We start from the raw sequence: 21,322 nt of genomic DNA, 5'->3' as shown, positions 1-21,322 counted from the left end.
CAGCCCGTCTCAAGGCTGGCGAACCCCCCGCGCCCCTCGTCAATCGTCCCCTTGGTTCAATACCTGCCCTGGTCAAAATCTGCCCCTTGGGTCCACTGTGAAGCCGTCCAGCTTCTGCGGCCAGCCATGGCTTCTGCTGAATTGGTGCCTGCCTGAGACGGGAATGAACCTGTTTTTGTCGCCCACGTTGGTCCCAAGAGAAGGGGATCAAATCCCCCTTCGCCTTCTCTGTTCAGCCGCAGCTGTGGGGCCCAGCGTCTCCCTGCTCAGCTGATTGGCCGCTGCGCCCCCAAATCTTTGTCCCCGCAGCTTCCCCCCTCCCTGTGGAGGGTGCTGGGTTTAGCATGACAGCCCCAGTGGCCTCCAGAGAGTGCTCCCCTGGGCCCCCAGCGCTGGGGGTGCCAGGGGAGCCCCACAGGGCTGGGGGGAGGGCCGTGGGGGCGTTTGTTGGGGGCCGAGGGGCGGCCAGTGGGGTGGTCAGGGGATGGACAGCGCGGCTCAGGTCTGGGCATCTTGCGGACGAGCCGTGGCAAGGGGATGGCTCCCTCCCTCTCTCCATCCCCTTCCCCACCCCTCTCTCCCTCCCTCCCTCTGCCCTCTATCCACCCAGCCCCCCATGTAACTAAGCTGTCCCCCCAGCCCCACACCCCACAACGTGGCACCTACCATCCCACAGCACTGTGGTCTCCTGTCCAGTCCCTGCCCCCCCAAGCCCTGCTGAGCGAGGTCACCGATCAATGAATCTCCCAGGCGGAGAATGGGGTGGCCATTGGGGTGGCTTTATTGAGGGGTCTGAGAGACATTGCTCTGGGGGTGGGGTGGGGGTCACCACTCGGGAGGGCGGGGCAGCTTGGGGTGTGGGAGGACCAGGGTGTGGGGGGGACTGGGGTGGAGGGTCAGAGGATTAGGGGCAATCGGGGTGGGATGCTGGGATCTGGGTACAGGATTTGTGGGGAGTCACCGCAGGTCTGAAGTTAGAGGCCTGAGAACAATGGGGCCCATGGGGGCGACGGTGGTGGTGGTGGGGGGGTCAGGTCCAGCCTTCACCCTCAGTCGGGGAGGGCACCATGGGGCTGGGAGCCCCTCACCCTGCGTCGGTCCTCGGAGCCCCTGGGGTCCAGGAGAAAAGGCCGAAGGTCGGCAGAGGTAAAGGACAGAGGCACCTGGGGGAGAGATGGGGGCAGGACGGAGGGAAGGAGAAAGGCAGGAAGGAGGAGAGAGAGGTTATTGGAAAAGAGCCACCGCCCCGGCCCCGCCCCTTGGGGACAAGGGGGCACTTACCCGTGGGGGCCTGGGTCAGGCTGGGGGTCGGGCCCCGGGGCTCTCACTGGGGCCGAGGAGTTCGGGGGCCGGGGACGATGCCGCGGCTGCCATAAAACTCCACCACCTGGCTGGGGACCTCGGCCAGCACGCACTTGGCCAGCGCTGCCGGGGGGGCCTGGGGAGAGAGATGGAGGGAGTGAGGCAGAGCGGACGGAGGGGGGGAGCCTCGAGGAGCCGGACGGAGCGGGGGTCGGAGGGAGGGAGCGTCGAGGAGCCGGACGGAGGGGGGGTCGGAGGGAGGGAGCGTCGAGGAGCCGGACGGAGGGGGGGTCGGAGGGAGGGAGCGTCGAGGAGCCGGATGGAGGGGGGGTCGGAGGGAGGGAGCGTCGAGGAGCCGGACGGAGGGGGCCCCCCCGTCTCCCACTCACCTTCTTGAACTCGCGGAAGGGCACAAACTGGACGATGTCGCGGGCGGCCCGCTTCCCCTCGGACTCCTGGGTCCCGTCCTCCTCGTCCAGCGCCCGCATGTCAGAGAAGTCGGTGTTCCCCACCCCCACAATGATGATGGAGACGGGCAGGCGCGAGGCTCGGATGACAGCTTCCCGCGTGGCCGGCATGTCGCTCAGCACCCCGTCCGTCAGCACCAGCAGCACCCGGTAGCGCTGGGGAGAAGGGGGAAGTCGGTGCTGGGGGGACCCCAAACTCCCTCTGTGTCCAGCCCCCTCCCTCTCTCCTTCTGCCCTTCCCCCTCACCATGGGAGGCCCGCTGCCCTCTTCCTCGCTGGCGGGGGCCAGCACCCGGTTGATGATGGGGGCCAGGTTGGTGGGGCCGTAGAGCTGGATCTGGGGCAGGCACCGCTTGTAGGCCTCGATCACCCCCGAGATCCCTGCGGGGGGAGAAATGCTCAGGAGTCTGGAGTTCTCTCCCCGGCTCGGGGAGGGGGTGGGGTCTAGTAGTCGGAGCAGGGGAGGGCTGGGAGCTGGGACTCCTGGGTTCTGGCTCTGGCTCTGGGAGAGGAGGGGGTCTAGTGGTTCTAGCAGAGGGGGGCTGGGAGCCAGAACTCCTGGGTTCGGTCCCCTTGTGACGTTACTGGCATAATCTGGGACCATATAGAACATTGTTGCAACCAAGGTCCTGTAGTGGCACCAAATCTTGTGTAAAGGGGGTCAAACGAGGGGTCTCAGACGAGGTGATGGTTTGCTGGTGCTGACTGTCCTGGCTATATGTGGGTATCATTTCTGTAGTTGAAGTTATGAATATCGGCTCTCTACTGTCTGTAGTTCAAACTTGTGCTATTCTTCTGCGTGACACCCCAGAGAAGCTGGTGTCAGCTCTGCCTAGCCTGCTTGATGCCCACTCAGGACCATCAGCGACACAACGGACCCACTGCGAGAAGGCAGACGCCTGGGGACTCAGCCAGGTGGGCAGGGACCTGCCCATGCGACCCCAAACTCCATTTTGCTGTAATTTTCCACAGGGAGAACAAAGAGGGGTCCTTCCACCTGGAAAAGCCTAGAAAAGCCTGACGCCTCGTCTCCATCTGGTCGTCAGTCCTGCTTCTTGCCTCTGGAGGGACTTTGCTCCACTGAAGCTCTGACCCAAGGACTGAAGGACCCACCCCAGCTGGGGACGTTCTCCAGAGACTGGATTGGAACCTGCCGTTTATTCCACCCCTGCCGCAAGCCTGAACCAAGCACTTGGCCATGACTGGATGTTGCTGATTCCATGTAACCGATTCTAGCTCTCGTCTCTATCTTTTCCTTTTATGAATAAACCTTTAGATTTTAGATTCTAAGGGATCGGCAGCAGCATGATTTGTGGGTAAGATCTGATTTGTCTATTGACCTGAGTCTGGGGCTTGGTCCTCTGGGATCGAGAGAACCTTTGTTCTTCTTCTGGGGTATTGGTTTTCATAACCGTCTGTCCCTATAACGAGGGGCACTGGTGGGATACTGGGAAACTGGAGTGTCAAAGGGAATTGCTTGTGTGACTTGTGGTTAGCCAGTGGGGTAAAACCAAAGTCCTCTCTGGCCGGCTGGTTGGGTTTGCCTTGGTGTGCACAGAAACCCCAGCCCTGGGCTGTAACTGCCCTGCTTTGAGCCATTTGTCCTGAATTGGCACTCGCAGTTGGGTCCCACCAGAACCAGCATCGTTACACCCTGGCTCTCGGAGGGGAGTGGGGTCTGGTGGTTAGAGCAGAGGGGGGCTGGGAGCCAGGACTCCTGGGTCCTCCTGGGCTCATCTCGGTCAGGGGTCTGTTGAGCATTGCCTAGGTTAACAAATGACACTCGCTAACAAAGAGAGAGATTCTCCTACGTTCACACTCCGGGTTGTCTGGGTCGAAGTTGATTGCAAAATCATGGGAGACCTGAGAAAAGAGGAGACGCTGGCTCAGAGAGAGGGCAAACGCTGCCCCCCCCGATCTACTCCCCCACCCCCAGCTTCCTGAAATGTACCTCGTAGTTTGGGGGGATCCGTGCCCCAAATCCAAAGGCTGGAAACTTCTTGTCGCTGGAAGAGAGAGAGACAGGGGTCAAGCCAATGAACCCTGAACAGCAAATGGGACCCAGGAGTCCAGGATGATAGTGCAAGGCTCCCAGCCCCAGGGGTATAACTTGAGATAGCAAGACCCTATTACAAAGGACTGTGGGTAACTCGCTACCACGGGACTCCAGAGCAAAGGACTGTGGGTAATTTGCTGCTGCAAAGGATTGTGGGTAGTTTTTGAGAGCAGAGACTCTTGTGGTAAACACGGAGTAGCTTTCTGCGGGTAGTTTGCAAGAGCCGGATTCTGGGGCAATGCATGGTGGGTAATTTGCTGTTGGGGCGGGGCGGGGGAGAGCCTGGGATGGAACCCAGGCATCCGGGATGGCCATGCAGGGTCTCTGCCCTAGGGGGCGCTGTTACCTGTCATAGTCCTGGCAGATCTCACCCACGGCTGACAGCGCTTTGAGGTATTCGTTGGGTTCCTTGGGGTTGATGAAATGCAGGGAGTGTTCGCTGCGCGGGTCGCCGTTGGAAGCCGTGAAGTCAATTGCCACCTGCAGGGGAACGGGCGGGCAGCTCCCTGGGGTTAGAGGGCGAGGTTCATGCCCCAGTCTGAGCCTCCCCCCGCCCCGCCAGTGGGCCCAGCTGCCTCACCGTGAAGTAGATCTGCAGTCCGCCCATGATGTAATCCAGGAACGTGTGAACCTTCTCCACCTGCCCGGAGAGGGTGAAATAATATTAGCGGCATCAGTGAGGATTCATAACGAGGCATTAACAGTGAGCGATAGCGAGCCGTTCATCGCAGACACGTGGCAACATTGGGTGGAAGGGACCTCGCCGACTCCAACCCCCGGCGCTGAGGCAGGACCACGTAACCCGAGCCCAGCCCTGACGGGTCTTTGTCCACCCGGGTCTTCCAAACCTCCAACGTTGGGGCTTCCCCAACCTCCCCTGGATGCTGAACTCCCCCAAGGGTTCGGGAGTTTCTCCTAATGTCCAACCTCGCTCTCCCTTGCTGTGAGATAAGCCCCAGGACATCTGGTCCTGCCGTCCACAGAGAACAATGGATCCCCGTCCTCTTCAGAACGGCCCTTCACCCATTAAAGCCGGTCAGCGGGTTCCCACCTCGACCTTCTGTAGACCAGACATGCCCAGTTGGTTTTAACCTTCCCTCCTAGATCAGATTTTTCTAACCCTTTGATCACTGTTTGTTGCTCTCCTCTGGACTCTCTCCAATTTGTCTATATCTCCACTGAAACGTGACACCCAGAACTGGACGCAATATTCTGCTGAGGCCTCGTCAGTGCCAAGCAGAATGAGATAATTATCTCCCATGTCTGACGCACCACCCTCCTGTTAATACGCCCCTTTCTCCTAACTGCACCACATGGTTGGCTCATCTTCCGTCTGGGAGCCGCTCGAACCCCCAGCGCCTTCCCCGCTTTGCCGTCTGAGTTTTCCTTCCCAAGGGAAGTACTTTGCACTTGCCTTCATTGAATTTCATCCCGTTGGTTTCAGACCAATTCTCCACTTAGTCAAGGTCATTTTTGATTGCTAACCCTGCCCTCCAAAGTGCTGGCAACCCCACCCAGCTTGCTGGCATCCACAGATTTCATAAGCCTCCTCTCCACTCCAAGTCGTTAACGACAATATTGACTGGGACCGGACCCAGGACCGACCCTTGCGGGATACGTCCAGCAAGCCACTGATAGTGATAACTACTGTCGCCCGGGGCTCAGTGATAATTAATAATGCTAATTAATTGAAGTAGAAAGGTAAAAACTCGCAACCGGTTAATCATACAGACAAATCATTAATGCAGAAGAATAATTAGTTAAAATAATGAGGAGGGCCACAGTTATTAATAAAACAGAGTGAATTACTTATTGACGAAGGTATGGAAGTACTTAGTGGCTTGACAAGGTTGCACAGCGAGTCTGTGGTAAAGTAATGAATTGGACCCAGGAGTCCTGCTCCCCAGGCACTTCCCACAGAACCATCCTTTAGCCCCGCCCCCCTGTCACCCCCTCACTCACCTTGCACTGGGTCAGAAGCACCATGCCAGAGTTAGTGTAGTGTTTCTTCTTCTCCTGGTACTTCGGGTTGATGCACTCAAACTCCACCTGTCCAGTGATAGGGAAAGGGGGGGGGGGGGTCAGATCTGTACCTTCCAATTCTCACCTGCTCCAGTGCTGGGGAGAGAACCCAGGAGTCCTGGCTCCCAGGCCCACCCCCCTCAACCTGCTCAACCCCACTCCCTTACCAGAGCTGGGGATGGAACCCAGGAGTCCTGGCTCCCAGTCCCCTCCTACTCTAACCTACCAGACCCCACCCCCCTCTCAGAACCAGGAAAAGAACCCAGGAGTCGTGGCTCCCAAGCCCACCCTCTATACCTCTTTCCCTGAGGAAACCTCCTGCATTTCACGGAAGGTTGTCGTGAATTCACCGATGTAATCGTGTTTCCCGCTGGAGTTATAGTCGTAAACGACACACTGGGAGAAAAGAGAGATGGAGTGATAGTGTGAGAGACCCCCCGCACCCCATCCCCTTCCAGAGCCAGGATAGAACCCAGGAGTCCTGGCTCCCAGTCCCCCCGCTCTAACCACTGGACCCCACTTCCCTCCCAGAGCCGGAGAGAGAACCCAGGCATCTGGGCACTCACCCGTATGGTCTTGTCTGGGTCGCAGCTGCACAGCGAGTGGAGGGAGAGGCGGAAGGGTTCCCAGCTGGGGCTGAGGTTGTTATTTATCACCTGGAGGTGGGGGGGGGGTTAGCTGGGTGAATACGGGTCTCTACCACCCACTCCACCTTGCCACCCCATCCCCAACCTGGCACCACCCCGCCCCTCTCCCTTCACCCCCTCTCCCACCCTACCTCCCCCCCACTGCCTCCAGACAACCTCCCTGCCAACCGCCCAGCTTCCTCTCCCCCCCGAAACCCCCAGTCTTCCCTTGCCCCAGCCCCTCACCTCCGTCCTCATCACCAGCTGCTCCGTGTTGTTACTGTTCACCTTGTAGATTTCCAGGAAAGGGTCAGACTTGCTGAAGAGATCCTACAGCGAGGGAGAGAGAGAATCTGCCCCAGGACTCCTGGGTTCCAGGCCAGCTCTGGGAGGGGAGTGGGGTCTGGTGGGTTGGAGCAGAGGGGGCTGGGAGCCAGGACTCCTGGGTTCTCTGGGCAGGGGAAGGGAAACTCTCTCTCTTACCTTGTTGTCCAGCTTCTGAGCCCGGAACTCAAGCTGCACAAAGTCGTTGGTACTAGTGACCTCTTCTGCTTCAATCTGGGTGGGAGAGACATGGATGGACCCAGCAAGAGACACAAGAGACCCACGGGCAGAGCCTGGATAACTTTGTTATGCTGACACACAAGCCGCTGCTGGCCTAGTCCCACCTCTCGCTAACCATACACCGACTCTGTTCTACCTAGCCACTAAACCCCACTCCCCTCCCCGAGCTGCGGATAGGACCCAGGAGTCCTGGCTCCTAGCCCCCGCCCCCAACTCTAAACTACTAGTTCTCTTTTCTCCAGCTCTCTCTGGGGGTAAGTGTCTCCCTCATCCCAGCCCAGTAGCCCTCCTACCGTGATGGTGGATTTTCCCGCAGTCTTCCCAGTCTTGAGTAGCAGCGGCTTGGTGACCTTGGTCTGGGACACGATCTGCCACGATGGGGGAGAGAGGTCAGGCAGAGCTCGGGGGGTACAGAGCGAGAAGGGTGGAGAGCAGGACAAAGGGGAGGCATAGACGGGGCACTCACGGGCTTTGCCTTCGGGCTGCAGCACCAGTTGGTTGGGGTTATGATGAAGTTGTGGGGGGGTTAGGGTTAGGTGAGAAGTTAACTTTGGGGGCACTGTGCATAGGGGTTAGTGGCTAAGGTTTGATGTGTAGCAGACATCACCATGTATCCCCAGGTTCGGGGTTAGTGTTGGGTTATGGTGAGCAAGGGCATATCCCACCTCAACTCGAGGCCCAGGGGTAGAGCTAGAGGTTATTGTTATCAGGGGGTGTACCTTTCATCGCCTCCTGTCCCAGGGCTAGGGTTAGGTTAGGGTTATCTGGGGGTTTACCCCATTTCCCCAGAGTTAGGTTTAGGGTTCGGGTTATCTGGGGGTTTGCCCCATGCCCCCAGGGTTAGGTTTAGGGTTAGGGTTAGCTGGGGGTTTACCCCATGTCCCAAGGGTTAGGTTTAGGGCTAGGGTTATCTGGGGGTTTACCCCATGTCCCAAGGGTTAGGTTTAGGGTTAGCTGGGGGTTTGCCCCATGCCCCCAGGGTTAGGTTTAGGGTTAGGGTTAGCTGGGGGTTTACCCCATGCCCCCAGGGTTAGGGTTAGGGTTGTCTGGGGGTTTACCCCATGTCCCAAGGATTAGGTTTAGGGTTAGCTGGGGGTTTACCCCATGCCCCCAGGGTTAGGTTTAGAGCTAGGGTTATCTGGGGGTTTACCCCATGTCCCAAGGGTTAGGTTTAGGGTTAGGGTTATCTGGGGGTTTACCCCATGTCCCAAGGGTTAGGTTTAGGGCTAGGGTTATCTGGGGGTTTACTCCATATCCCCACCTGGCCCAGGGAGCACTCGGCCTCCCCCAGGAAAGCATCATCCTGGAACTCCGCATCCGCAGTGCCCTTGGCGCCGGAGTCGTAGACTTTGAAGCACAGCGTCTGCATCTCCTCGAAGAAGTAGTCCAGTGGGAAGACGTGGGAGAAGACGGGGTTCAGGCTGCAGTGCATGATCTCAGAGCGCCCCACCTGGGGGTGGGGGACAGGGTTCAGGAGGAGATTCAGCGGGGAGCAGGGGCTCTGAGGAAGAGGGGGCACTGGGGTTTGGGGGGGCACCCCCTTTGGAGGATGATGGGACGGTGGCTTAAGGGGCCACGTCCCCTATCTGGGGGAGAGAGTTTGGGGGGCCAAGAGGTGGAAGCCCAGAGCAGAGAAAAGTGGGGAAGAGGGACACACCTGAGAAATTGAGGGGCACCATGGGGGTCCCCCAATTTCCCCTGGGTGAGAACGGGGGACTGTGGGGCAGCCCAAAGGGGAGGCTTCCTGGGGCAGGGAATGATCAGGAGACTGGTGGAGGGGATCCGCATCCACCCCTTGCCAACCTCATACCTCGCTCCACTCCCCCTCGCTGAGCTGCTTCAGCACCACGCAGGGGTTCGGGTTGGTCAGGGTGTCCTGGTCCAGGAGGTTCCAGCATGAGACCCGGAGCTCAACCCGCGAGGCCCCCAGGGCCACTGGCTGGGACTTGTCCACCTCCGACATGGTGGGTCTGGAAGGGCGAGATGGGACATGTGGCAGGCGAGATGGGTGGGAGATGCACACAGGGCTAGATAGATTCTGCAGTTTGTGGGTGGATGGAAGGATGGACAGCGACTGTGGATGAGTGTTTGGATGGGTAGATGGATGGACGGGGTTGTGGGTGGATGGATGAAAGGACGGGGGTTTGGGTGGGTGGATGGATGAGGGTGAGAGGTGGGTGGGTGGGCAGGGTTGTGGGTGGATGGATGGATGAAAGGAGGAGGGTTTTGGATGGGTGGATGGATGGGGTTTAGAGGTGGGTGGGTGGACGGCGTTTGGGTGGGTGGGTGGATGGAGTGGGGTTTGGGTCGGTGGATGGATGGGATTGTGGGTGGATGGATGAAAGGAGGAGGGTTTTGGTGGGTGGATGGATGAGGGTGAGAGGTGGGTGGATGGGTGGAGGGGGGTTTGGGTGGGTGGATGGATGAAGATATGGGTGGCTGGGGGTTAGAGCTGGGTGGGTGGGTGGACGGAGGGGGGTTTGGGTGGGTGGATGGATGAAGATGTGGGTGGCTGGGGGTTAGAGCTGGGTGGGTGGGTGGACGGAGGGGGGTTCAGGTGGGTGGATGGGTGAGGAGATGAATGGAGGGGGGTTTTTGGGAGGATAGCAAGCATCCCCCTCGAGAGAGATTTAAATCACAGCACGGAGTGTGATTGAGAGCGAGGGGGCAAGGATGGGGTGAGTGGTGTGGGCTGGGCTGGCAGGGGCTGTGAGTCGGGAGTGAGGGGCCCCGGCAGGGTTGGGTGGGGGGCAGGGATGGACTGGCCGGGGCTGCGGGTTGGGAGTGAGGGCACCGGCAGGGCTGCGGGGCGGGGGGGGGGGGCAGGGAGGGAAGCCCCCGTCCGGAGACGTTTCTGCCCCATCAGCACCAGCTGGAGGATCTGGGGCCTGCGGGTCCCTGGCTCAGGGCTGGGACGTGACTCAGACAATCTGGGAGCCGGGGGCCGGGGGAGCCCGGGGCTGGGCCAGCAGGGGCTGGGGGTCCAGAGTGAGGGGCACTATCTGTGTGTGTGTGGAGTGTTGGGTATGTGGAGAGTATTGGGGGGTGTGTGTGTGTGTGTATCTGAACTACATTGTTGTCGTGTTGCCTCCTCTCTCCTGTGTGTCAGGCTTGTGCGTTATGCTCCACAGACCCTTCCACACACCGTTGCTCAATGTTGTGTGGTTGCCCCACCCGTGTGTGTGTGTGTAAACTCCCCCACCTCCCATTGTGGGTCACCCCGACACAACAAATTTCTCAATTCACCCAGCAGTGATTTGGGGTTCAGATCCACCGGCCTCACTTTTCCTGCCCACCCAAAACCCAGAGCCCCTCCCCCAAATCCTCCCCCAGGGCACACAAGTTGTGTTAAAATAACACAATGGGCAGAAAATCTGGGCTGGGATCACAGTGGAAATGGAGAAGCATAATTCTCACTTTGATTATTTTTAACCTTTCCCTGGGTTTGGGGGTGGGGGGTTAATCTGGGGGCGGGGGAGGGGGGTCCCAGTGTGTTGGGAGGGGGGTTGGGGGAGAGGCTTTGGGGAGATGTAACACAACCGGGGCTAACCAGAAACAACATAACAAACAGGGCATGCTCAGGGTGTGTAGAGACACAACAGGGACACACATCACATCAGCTTCACACTGACATACAACCAGGACACATGGTGTCGAGACACAACACAACACACCAGCACAACAATGATGCACAACACACCGGCACAACGCTGATACACAACACACAGTACAGCAGTGACACACAACAGGGCCACACAACACGCACACAATGACACACTGGCTCATCTAACCCCGGCTCCTCCATCCCCCAGCTGTGGGCCTGGAAGAAGGCCTTGGACTTGAGCAGAGTCCTGTGGGTGTGTCCTTGTGCCTTGAAATCTACAACCCTCAGGGCCGGGACACACACACACACAACACCACAACACGCAGCGTAGGAATAGACAGACACACAACTCTACGACCCCCTGTATGGATGGACACACAAAGAAACAACACCCAGTGTAGGGCTACACACTCACACCAGGGACACACACAACACCAAGTGCAGGGATGGACATGCACAGCATAGACACACGCCCACAACACCCTAGGGACAGACACCGCACAAGGAGACACACACACACACAGAGGCAGCTGCAGACGGGGGGTGGGGGGTTAAGGTTTGGGGGGTACCGGGCAGAGGCAGAAGAAGGGAACGCGGCGCGTACCTGGGCGGAGGTGTGGACAGTGGCCTGGCTGTCTCCTCCTGCAGCCTCTGCCACCGGCTTCCCCGCTCCTCCTCTGGCTCCGTCACGCTCCCTCCTTCCCCTCTCCTCCTCTGGCTCCGTCACGCTCCCTCCTTCCCCGCTCCTCCTCTGGCTCCGTCACGCTCCCTCCTTCTCCTCCCTCCCTCTTCAACCCTCCCTCCTTCTCCGCCCTCCTCCTCTCCCCCTTCTACCCTCCCTCCTTCTCTGCCCTTCTCCTTCCCCTTCTACCCTCCATCCTTCCCCACTCTCCTCCTCCCCCTCTTTTACCCTCCCTCCTTCTCCGCCCTCCTCCTCTCCCCCTTCTACCCTCCCTCCTTCTCTGCCCTTCTCCTTCCCCTTCTACCCTCCCTCCTTCTCTGCCCTTCTCCTTCCCCTTCTACCCTCCCTCCTTCCCCACTCTCCTCCTCCCCCTCTTTTACCCTCCCTCCTTCTCCGCCCTCCTCCTTCCCGCTTCTACCCTCCCTCCTTTCCCGCCCTCCTCCTTCCCCTCTTTTATCTTCCTTCCTTCTCCACCCTCCTCCTCTCCCTCTTCTACCTTCCCTCCTTCTCTGCCCTCCTCCTTCCCCCTTCTACCCTCCCTCCTTTCCCGCCCTCCTCCTTCCCCTCTTTTATCTTCCTTCCTTCTCTGCCCTCTTCCTCTCCCCCTTCTACCCTCCCTCCTTCTCTGCCCTCCTCCTCTCCCCCTTCTATCCTCCCTTCTTCTCTGCCCTCCTCCTCTCCCCCTTCTATCCTCCCTCCTTCTCTGCTCTCCTCCTTTCCCTCTTCTACCCTCCCTCCTTCTCCGCCCTCCTCCTCTCTCCCTTCTACCCTCCCTCCTTCTCCATCCTCCTTCTTCCCCCTTCTACCCTCCCTCCTTCTCTGCCCTCCTTCTTCCCCTTCTACCCTCCTTCCTTCTCTGCTTTTACAGTCCTTCCTTCTCTGCCTTCCTCCTCTCCCCTTCTACCCTCCCTCCTTCTCCACCCTCCTTCTTCCCCTTCTATCCTCCCTCCTTCTCTGCCCTTCTCCTTCCCCTCTTCTACCCTCCCTCCTTCTCTGCCCTTCTTCTTTGCCTTCTACCCTCCCTCCTTCCCCGCTTTTACCCTCCTTCCTTCACTGTCCTCCTCCTTTTCCTCTTCTACCCTCTCTCTTTCTCCACCCTCCTCCTCTCCCCCTTCTACCCTCCCTACTTCTCCGCCCTCCTCCTCTCCCGCTTCTACCCTCCCTCCTTCCCCTCTTTTACCCTCCCTCCTTCTCCGCCCTCCTCCTCTCCTCCTTCTACCCTCACACCTTCTCCGCCCTCCTCCTCTCCCTCTTCCACCCTCCCTCCTTTTCCACCCTCCTCCTCTCCTCCTTCTCTGCTCTCGTCCCTTCCGGCTGTCTCACTCCCTCGCTCCCTGAGGGCATCGATCTCCCTTCCCCCGACCCGCATTTCTCCTCCGGTCTCTCTGCTCGCTCCCTCGTTCCGCTCCAGACAGGGGGGGTCTGGGGGCGTGGCTTGGCGGCTTGGCTCCGCCCCCGCTCCGGCAGAGACCGGACGCTGCAGCTGGGCTGTGTGTGTGTAAATTGTTGCACACAGACACACAACACCACAGGGAGACGGCCTGAGGAAGGAGGCACCACAAATGCACACCATGCCCCCAACACCCACTCCTGGGGGAGATACAACACACAACAGGGACACCCCGCTCACAGGCAGGCAGCTCCAGAGACACACGACCCGCTGCACACGTGAGCAGAGACAACATCGTGCACCGCAGGGGCCCGCAACCCTGGGACGCCCAGGAAGGACCCATTAGAACCACACAAAACAACAACAGACACCCGGAACAGCCCAGGGAGCCCCCAAGCGCAAGGAGCTGCTGCAAACACCCCCCCAGGCACACAAAGCGGGGACACAACACAACAGGGACACAACACTTCTCGCCAGCAAGGCAGCACACCGAACAACGCAACGTGCACCGGGAGACCCAACACGGCGGGGCCACACCACACAGCGACGGGACACTCGCGGCAAGGAACCCCTCCCACCAACACAAACACAAACACACAACTCAACAGGGACACACCCACCGCAGGCGCGCCCTGCTTACAGCAAGCCAGCCCCACAACCCACACCAACCTCACCCCCTTCCCCTCGCCACCCTCCGTCAGGCCCCACCACAAACACACACAACAACACTCGCACACGAAGGGACAAGGGTGACGTCCCACCCACACCCCTGCATAAGGTTCGTGAAGGGCTTTGAGGGGGTACACAACAACACAAGCTGAGCTGGAGCCCAATGTGTTGGGGGGGCGTCCTTGCTGCCCCCTGGTGGAGGGGCTGAGAACTGCCGTGTGTGTGTGTGTGTGTCCGTGTCCGCGCCCCCTGCTGGCCACATCTGAGAACTACAACCCAGTACCCCGAGATTGGGACGGTGACTCCTGGTGCTTGCGGCCTGGGGGAGCCCCCAGGAGAGGGGGTGCTCCTGTCCCCCGCTGCCCCACAGGAACAAAGGAGATGCCCTCGCGCCCGCTCCGGTCGCCATATAGAATTTATTTCTCTCTTCCTTCTGTACAAGCCGAAAATAGACAGGGACCCTGCAGGGGTGGAAAATGGGGGGTGGGCAGCTGGGGGGCGGTGGGAGGTGCAGGGGGGATGAGCCGCATTCAGAGTCCTGCCCGCTGTTTCCTCCTGGGGGAGCAATGCCTCCTCCTGCCGGGGGGCACGCTGTGAAAACAGGGGTCCATCCCTCGAGGGATTGGGGTGGGGCAGAAGCGGGGGAACAAAACAGGCCTGAATGGAGGAGTGGAAGTGAGGCGGGAGGGAAGGGTGGGGGGGCAGGGCAGGGTCTGCAGCCCCAAGGCCATGTGTGGGGGGTGTTGATCCTTGTTTTGGGGGGTTCATGGCTGGATCTTGGGGAAGGCCCAGTCGTCCCTTCTTTCTCTCTGTTCTCAGGCTTCCACGTTCCCCCTCTTCTCCCAGCTGGTGGCACGGCTGATACTCAATAGCAGGTCTGTCAGTCTGTCCCGGACTCCTGGGTTCCTGAGGAGAGACAGACAAGGTGTCAGGGTGGAGGGGGGACGGCCGGGTGGGGGGCTGTTAACCCTCTGTGGCCCAGAGGGGCCGTTTTACTCACCCACAGCCTGGTCCACAGAGAGGAAAGGCCGGGAGATGGGGAGACGAGGTTTCCGAGGGGGCTGATGCTGCTCCAAGGGCGGGGGCGGAGGGGGGTCTGGCAGGGGGGCGTTAGCAGCACCTATTGGGGCCGGGAGAGGGGAAGGGGTTAGATCCTGAGAGAGAGACAGCCCGGCTGGGGGCACTGCAGGGCGGAAGCTCGCAGTCCCGGGCTCTCGCCGCCCGCCTCAGTTCAGGGTCTCACCTCTGGCTCCGGGGTCTCGACCCTGATCTGACTCCAGTTTGTCACAGGACTGCGCCCGGCGCGTTCGCTGAGGTTTCAGAGGGGCCGCCTTCCGCCCCACCTCGGACCCCCCTGGAAAGAGAGAGAGGGTGAAAGGCCCCGTGTCTCATGCCCCACCCTCCTGAGCCAGCCAGCTCCCCTGCCCTGGGGCTGGATGGGAGCTGGCGCCCCCTAGAGGGGACAAGCCCCACATCCCATTACCCGTCCCCTTGAACCGGTCCCTACCAAGGGGCTGGATCGGGGCCAGCGCCCCCTGGAAGGGAAAGGCCCCGTGCCCCAATCTCCGCTCCTGATACCTTCTGTTTCCAAGTGGTCCGGTCGGGGGCGGGCGACGGGGGGGGAGGTCCGAGTCTCGGTGAGGCCGGCCCCACCTGCCTGCTCCTCGCTACTCTGACTCCTCTCCGGCTGAGTTGGGGGCTTTCGGCCGCGGGGGATGGCTACTGGCTTGGGGGGGCGGGGGCCGGATGGCGGCTCCCTGGCCTGTTAGGGAATGGGATTGGGGGGCAGAGATAATCAGAGCAATTAGCCCCCCTCCCCCGGTAATACCACAGAGCACCGCAAACTCCATCCTGGGCTCCTGGGGGCACTGCTGTGGGGAAGCTCACAGCTTATACCCCCTCTCTACCCCCCAGCTTCACCACCCCAGCCTCCCACCCCTGCAGGGCCCCCCTCACCTTTCCAGATGCCAGGAAGCTGGGGTTTGGGGGCTTCTCCCCCGCCTCCACTCTGGGGGCCGCACTGAAGATGTCCGTCCCCTCCAGGTCCAGCTGGGAGCTCTCCTCCGCTGATGGGGTTGGGGGAGAGGGAGAAACCACATGAGCAATGGGAGCACTGCTGTGGAGAAGCTCGCAACCCCAGAGCTCCTCCCCAGGTGGGGACACTGCTCTTGGGAAGCTCACAGCCCTGGGGGCACTGCTGCAGGGAAGCTCACAGCCTTGGATTGGCTGGCTGGGGGCACTGCCCTGGGGAAGTTTGCAGCCCTGGGGGCACTGCTGCAGGGAAGCTCGCAGCCCTTACCGATATCCCAGCTAGCCTCAGCCCTTCGAATGGTGGCAAACGCTGGCTTGGAGCTCTGAGGGGGAGGCTGGGGTCTCCAGCCCCCTTTCTCTGTGGGGAAGAGATAAAGGGGGGTATCAGGTTGGGGGGAGCTAGGCGAGGGGGAGGGGCAGAATTTGGGGTGTGCCCCCCTACCTGAACCGTCCGAGGACCTCCTCCTCTCTCGATCCTGTAGGCTGCCCACCCTTTGCAGCTCTGCCCCCTGAAACAAGAGTGAGGGAACAGGGGAGTTTGGACCAGACCATCAGGGGTTAAGTGGGTGTGGCCTCCACCCTCAGCCCATGCCCCCAGAGCCTCTCCCTCCCCAGCCTCAGTCCAGACCATAAGGGGTTCGGAGGTTGTGGCCTCCATCCTCTGGCCCCGTCCCCGAGAATCCCCCTCCTTCCACTAACAGCTGCAGACCTTGAGGCATTGAGTGGGCGTGGCCTGTCCTCAGGCCCCGCCCCTGCAGGTATGCACCTCCTCTCTCAGCCCACGTACCTCTTTCTTCCCATCCAGGCTCCGCCCCATTCCGGGCAGGGCGATTCCGTGGACTCTGGAGGGCTGCAGTAGCTCCGCCTCCGAAGAATCTGACTCCTCCCTCATGGGGTTGGGGGAACGATCAGCAGTGTGACCCTACAAAAACAGAGGCAGTTGAAAGCAGCGACCCCTGCTGGCCCCTCCTGCCCGCTCCCTGCAGCCCGGCGCCTTCTTACCTGCTTACCTCTGGGGGGCAGCCCCTTCACCCCACTTCCTCCGCTGCCCCCCATCCCGGGGAGGGGAATCCCCATTCCCTGGGGTTCCTGCCCCTCCCCCTCATCCAGGCTGGCTGAACTCCACATTGAAGCCTTGGGCTCATCTGCTGTCCCCTGGGGGGTGCCGGGGGAGCTGTGGGGGGCCCCCCACAGGGTGTCTTCAACCTCCCTCTCCCCCTTGAGGCTCCGATGCCTCCGAAAATGGAAAAGCCCCTTTCGCCTCTTCTTCTGCATGGGGGGCAGCGCGTCTGAGGGGCCTGGTCTCACCCCACAGCCTCTGGGGGTCCGTGGATAGCTGTAGGGGGGCAGAGGAGAGAAGTGGGGGTGGTCAGAGAATCAGACTGGGGTGATCCCCACCCTTTCCCGCACCCCTAGGGTATATGGTCCCACCTGGTGTTATCTGTGAGGACACGCCTGCTAAAAAATTCCTCCAGCCCCTCATCCAGTCGCGGCACTGTCCCATTCTCCTGCCGCTGGGGCTCAATGGACCCAGGTGTCCGAGCCTGCTGAGGAGACGTGTAAGAAGCAAGGAATTAGCTGCTGTCACTTTAAGGCTTGCCCCTTCCCCTGCCCCCTCAGGCAAAATGGGAAGTCCCGCCTCCAGTGACTTGGACTTCCTGCTTCAGAGTCTTGAGATACAGCTTTTAACTCCTCCCACTTTAGGAATGGCTCTTCCTTCTTTCTATGGGGAAACAGGAAGTACCGCCTCCATTGGGCAGGACTTCCCATTTTGGAGTATTAGAAAGATTAATGTTCAGCTGGCCGTTCCTACTTTAAGGCTGGCTCATCCCCCTTTCACAGTTGAAGTGGTAAGTCCCATCTCTTGGCAACCAGGACTTCCTGTTTTGGTAAGGGATAATTTCTACCTGCATGTGTCTGTTTCTGCTCATTACCCATCAGGCTCTGGGGCTGGGGTAAGGGTCAGTCCAAAAGGATACAATTACATAAGAACATAAGAACGGCCAGACTGAGTCAGACCAAAGGTCCATCAAGCCCAGTATTCTGTCCTCAGACAGTGGCCAATGGCAGGTGCCCCAGAGGGAATGGACAGAACAGGGAATCATCAAGTGATCCATCCCCTGTCACCCCACCCCAGCTTCTGGCAAACAGAGGCTATGGACACCATTTCTGCCCATCCTGGCTAATAGCCATTGATGGGCCTATCCTCCATGAATCTATCTAGCTCCCTTTGAACCCCGTTATAGTATTGGCTTTCACAACACCTTCTGGCAAGGAGTTCCAGAGGTTGACAGTGCATTGCATGAAAAAATACTTTCTTGAGGAAAGACAGAGAGAGAAAGAGGGAAAAGAATGAATGAACAAAGGAGAGGATGGACGACAGACTGAACAAAGGAACAAATAAGAGAACAGAGGGGAAGATGAACAAACAAATGAATGAGGGAAGGAACAATGGAATGAAGAAATAAATGAGTGAAAGAATAGAAGAAGGAACAAATGAATGAGAAAACGAATGAGAGAAGGAATTAATGAATGAGAAAATCAATGAATGAAAGAAGGAACACAAAGTGGAGAGAATAAATGAATAAGCTGTGGTTAGATGTTGATAGACGTTTGGCTGTGTGTGTGTTTTCCCTCTGTGTGCCACCCCAGCTCTGCGCAGACAGCTGGCACGGCAGAACTCGAGCAAACCACCCAATGACCACAAGATCCGTTAAGGGACGAAGGCACCTAGCCAGGTTTATTGTCGATGAAGCATGGTACTTGTATCCCACAGGCTCTCTTCCTACTACACAAGCAAATAAGCAAATGAAAAACAAAGGACAAAACAAAAGAACGAGAAAGGATCGAGAAAACAAAGGAATGAGCAAATGAATGACTTAAGGCAAAACTGACTGTGGAAAGGAGAAAACGAGGGAATGGATGAGAAAGTGAAGGACTAGGAAAAGGAACAGAGAGATGAGAAAATGGAGGGAGGAGTGAAGGAGAAATAGAAGGTGTGGCTGAGCGAGGGGGCAGATGGGATCAGCGTGACTCACGTTCTGGCGGGGCCCCGGGGGGACGCACCGGGGGGGCCGGGGCCGGCCGCGGGTGCGGTGCTCCAGCCGGGACCCCTCAGTGGGGAGCTCAGCCAGTCCCTCGAAGGAGGGGCTGCGGGAATGCGAGTACTGGCTGCTGGCTGACGAGGAGAGCCAGCCTGACGGCGAGTTGGTGCCCCAGGAGTGTGTGGCATCAGTGTCTGGGTCAGCCCCGCCTGTGGGGGGAGGCAGAGAGAGAGAGAGAGTGGGGCAGAGGAGAGGGTGAGTGACAGAGGAAGGGTTGTGTGGATGGACTGAGGGGTGGATGGATGGAGGGAGAGCGGACAGGGATGGAGAGATGGATGAAGGAGTGAATGGATAGAGGGAGGGGTGGGTGGATGGGTGGATGAAGTGGTGGGTGGATGGATGGATGGATAGAGGGGTGTGTATGGAGATGGGTGGATTAAATGGTGGATAAAGGGTGGGTGGATGGATGGACAGGTGGATGGACGGATGGAGAGGAGGATGGATGGATGGGTGGATGGATGGATGGATGGATGGACAGGTGGATAAGGGGTGGATAGATGGGCAGGAGGATGGATGGATAAGGGGTGGATGGACGGATGGGTGGATGGATGGATGGATGGATAAGGGGTGGATGGATGGAGGGGTGTGTATGGAGATGGATGGATTAAACGGTGGATAAAGGGTGGATGGATGGACAGGAGGTGGATGGATGGACAGGAGGTGGATGGATGGATGGATGGATGGATGGATAAGGGGTGGATGGATGGAGGGGTGTGTATGGAGATGGATGGATTAAACGGTGGATAAAGGGTGGATGGATGGACAGGAGGTGGATGGACAGGAGGTGGATGGATGGATGGACAGGAGGTGGATGGATGGAGGGGTGTGTATGGAGATGGATGGATTAAACGGTGGATAAAGGGTGGATGGATGGACAGGAGGTGGATGGACAGGAGGTGGATGGATGGATGGACAGGAGGTGGATGGATGGATGGATGGATAAGGGGTGGATGGATGGAGGGGTGTGTATGGAGATGGATGGATTAAACGGTGGATAAAGGGTGGATGGATGGACAGGAGGATGGATGGATGGATAAGGGGTGGATGGCTGGACAGGTGGATAAGGGGTGGATGGCTGGGCAGGAGGATGGATGGATGGATAAGGGGTGGATGGATGGACAGGAGGATGGATGGATGGATGGAAAAGGGGTGGATGGAGAAAGAGGAGATCTGATGTGTGACCATTACTCACTGATAAAAGCTGAGACAGGTCGGATTTTCCTGCCATGTTTCTGCCTCTTGATAGCGATGGTGTCCTGCAGAGAGGAGAGCAGGGTGACCCTAGAGCCAGGTATGGGGGGTCCCCTCCCTGCCCTGGGGGGTGGGTGGCTGGGAGAGGGGCCTGCAGGGCTGTGCCCCATCCCCACTGCTTACAATGCTGGTTCCCAGCTCATCGTCTGTGGTCTCCTCATGATCTCTGGGCTGGTTCCTGGGGGGCTGGTCCAGTGGGGTCCCCCCGGAGCTCCCAGCACCGCCCTGCCCCTCGGAGAGCTGCTGGAGATGGGCGATGTGCTGGGTCTATGTGAGGGGGAAGATGAGAGAGATTATTGGGGCGACCCAGGGGTTAGAGGGGACTGAGGAGGGTTTGGGGGGCAAAGTACAGGGGGCTGAGGGAAAAGATAGGGGTGGGGTACAGCTGCATTTGGTGGGAGAGAGGGGGAAGTGGGGGTTCTGGGGACATGTGGGGTTGGGGCGATAGAGGTCTAGGGGTAATGCAGTGGGAGCAGGGGGTGGGGCTGTGGGGTGTATGAGGGGTGGTGGTGGGGTGTCAGGGGGTGGGGAGGGGCAGTACAGAGGGCTGGGGGTCACTGTGGGGAGCTTAAAGTCTCTGTGGGAGGTGGGGGTCACAGTGAGGGGCTGAGGGTCAGTGTGGGGGGCTGGGGGTGACTGAGGAGAGTCTCTGTGGGGGGTGGGGATCCCTGTGGGGGGCTGGGGTCACGGTGAGGGGCTGAGGGTCAGTGTGGCGGGCTGGGGACGACTGTGGGGAGTAGAGTTCTCTGTGGGGGCTGGGGGTGACTGTGGGGGGCCGGGGTCACTGTGGGGGGCCGGGGTCACTGTGGGGGGCTCACCAGGCTCTTGTGGGTGCTGTACAACTCCTCCAGGAGCTCCTCCACAATGGAGTTAGTGAGATACGTCACCACAGACAACTTCACCTCGCTGGGGACAAATGGGGGAGGGGGGTCAGAGACTGGACAGCCCCCCTAAAGCCCCCCGAGCACCCCAACCTGGCCATCCCACAGTGCTTCCCATCCCCCTAAAACGTCCCACCCAGCCCTCCTTGGGGACCCCCCATACACACACCTGCCCCCTCCCCAGCTCCCGTCTTACTTCAGCTTGTTCTGGATGTCCTGCCCGGCCTGCTCCAGCAGCGCCCCCCGGATGAAGTTGCGGGGGACGGTCACCCGCTCTGACACGGCTCCCAGCATCTTGTTGTGGCCCTCGGCGGCCTGCATGGCCCTGGGGCAGAGCTCCTGGGTCAGTGTCACCATGGACTCCAGGATCACCTGGGAGCGACCCCACCAGTCAGAGAGGGGGGCTCCTGAAACACTGAGTCACCCCCAAGTGCCCCAGAACTGGGCCCACCACACTGAGCTCCCTTAGTAACACAGCAGACCCAGGGTCCCCCCAAACTGAGTCCCCCAAGACTCCAGTAAGACCTGGGGTCCCCCCATACTGAGCCCCTGAAACCTCCCAGTGAGACCTGGGGTCCCCTGACCAAGCTAGTGAGACCCGGGGTCCCCCTAAGCTGTGTCCCCCACCCCTTGGTGGGACCTGTGGTCCCCCAAACTGAGTCCCCCCAACCCC

The 21,322-nt window shown here is 59.5% G+C and overlaps 2 protein-coding genes across 2 annotated transcripts in view; both read right to left on the bottom strand.

Moving 5' to 3' along the window:
- Positions 1 to 1,038: 1,038 nt before the first annotated feature.
- On the bottom strand, positions 1,039 to 11,331 carry CPNE6 (copine 6). The gene is made up of 17 exons (XM_077806921.1): positions 11,246 to 11,331; positions 8,848 to 9,007; positions 8,299 to 8,487; positions 7,331 to 7,405; positions 6,957 to 7,031; positions 6,720 to 6,803; positions 6,414 to 6,503; positions 6,145 to 6,243; positions 5,788 to 5,874; positions 4,406 to 4,465; positions 4,172 to 4,305; positions 3,721 to 3,775; positions 3,581 to 3,632; positions 2,017 to 2,150; positions 1,692 to 1,925; positions 1,282 to 1,438; positions 1,039 to 1,163 (listed from the first exon to the last, which is right to left on the bottom strand). The coding sequence occupies exons 2-16, from the start codon at positions 8,998 to 9,000 to the stop codon at positions 1,325 to 1,327; spliced, it is 1,635 nt and encodes a 544-aa protein (XP_077663047.1). The 5' UTR covers positions 9,001 to 9,007; positions 11,246 to 11,331; the 3' UTR covers positions 1,039 to 1,163; positions 1,282 to 1,324.
- Positions 11,332 to 13,889: 2,558 nt separating this feature from the next.
- Positions 13,890 to 21,322, bottom strand: part of CARMIL3 (capping protein regulator and myosin 1 linker 3) — a 28,247-nt gene continuing 20,814 nt past the window's right edge. The window contains exons 27-41 of the mRNA XM_077806919.1: positions 20,846 to 21,021; positions 20,587 to 20,674; positions 19,892 to 20,035; positions 19,710 to 19,773; positions 18,452 to 18,666; positions 16,845 to 16,957; positions 16,416 to 16,749; positions 16,201 to 16,335; positions 15,856 to 15,922; positions 15,682 to 15,771; positions 15,339 to 15,448; positions 14,961 to 15,144; positions 14,626 to 14,736; positions 14,383 to 14,502; positions 13,890 to 14,288 (exon numbers count right to left, since the gene is read on the bottom strand). Coding sequence (XP_077663045.1) covers positions 14,263 to 14,288; positions 14,383 to 14,502; positions 14,626 to 14,736; positions 14,961 to 15,144; positions 15,339 to 15,448; positions 15,682 to 15,771; positions 15,856 to 15,922; positions 16,201 to 16,335; positions 16,416 to 16,749; positions 16,845 to 16,957; positions 18,452 to 18,666; positions 19,710 to 19,773; positions 19,892 to 20,035; positions 20,587 to 20,674; positions 20,846 to 21,021 — 1,977 coding nt within the window. The 3' untranslated portion in view covers positions 13,890 to 14,262. The remainder of the gene's footprint in view (positions 14,289 to 14,382; positions 14,503 to 14,625; positions 14,737 to 14,960; positions 15,145 to 15,338; positions 15,449 to 15,681; positions 15,772 to 15,855; positions 15,923 to 16,200; positions 16,336 to 16,415; positions 16,750 to 16,844; positions 16,958 to 18,451; positions 18,667 to 19,709; positions 19,774 to 19,891; positions 20,036 to 20,586; positions 20,675 to 20,845; positions 21,022 to 21,322) is intronic.

The sequence above is a fragment of the Eretmochelys imbricata genome, unplaced genomic scaffold (genome assembly GCF_965152235.1).
Source record: "Eretmochelys imbricata isolate rEreImb1 unplaced genomic scaffold, rEreImb1.hap1 Scaffold_35, whole genome shotgun sequence".
Taxonomy (NCBI): Eukaryota; Metazoa; Chordata; order Testudines; family Cheloniidae; genus Eretmochelys; species Eretmochelys imbricata.
This window is presented reverse-complemented; position numbering and strand designations above follow the sequence as displayed.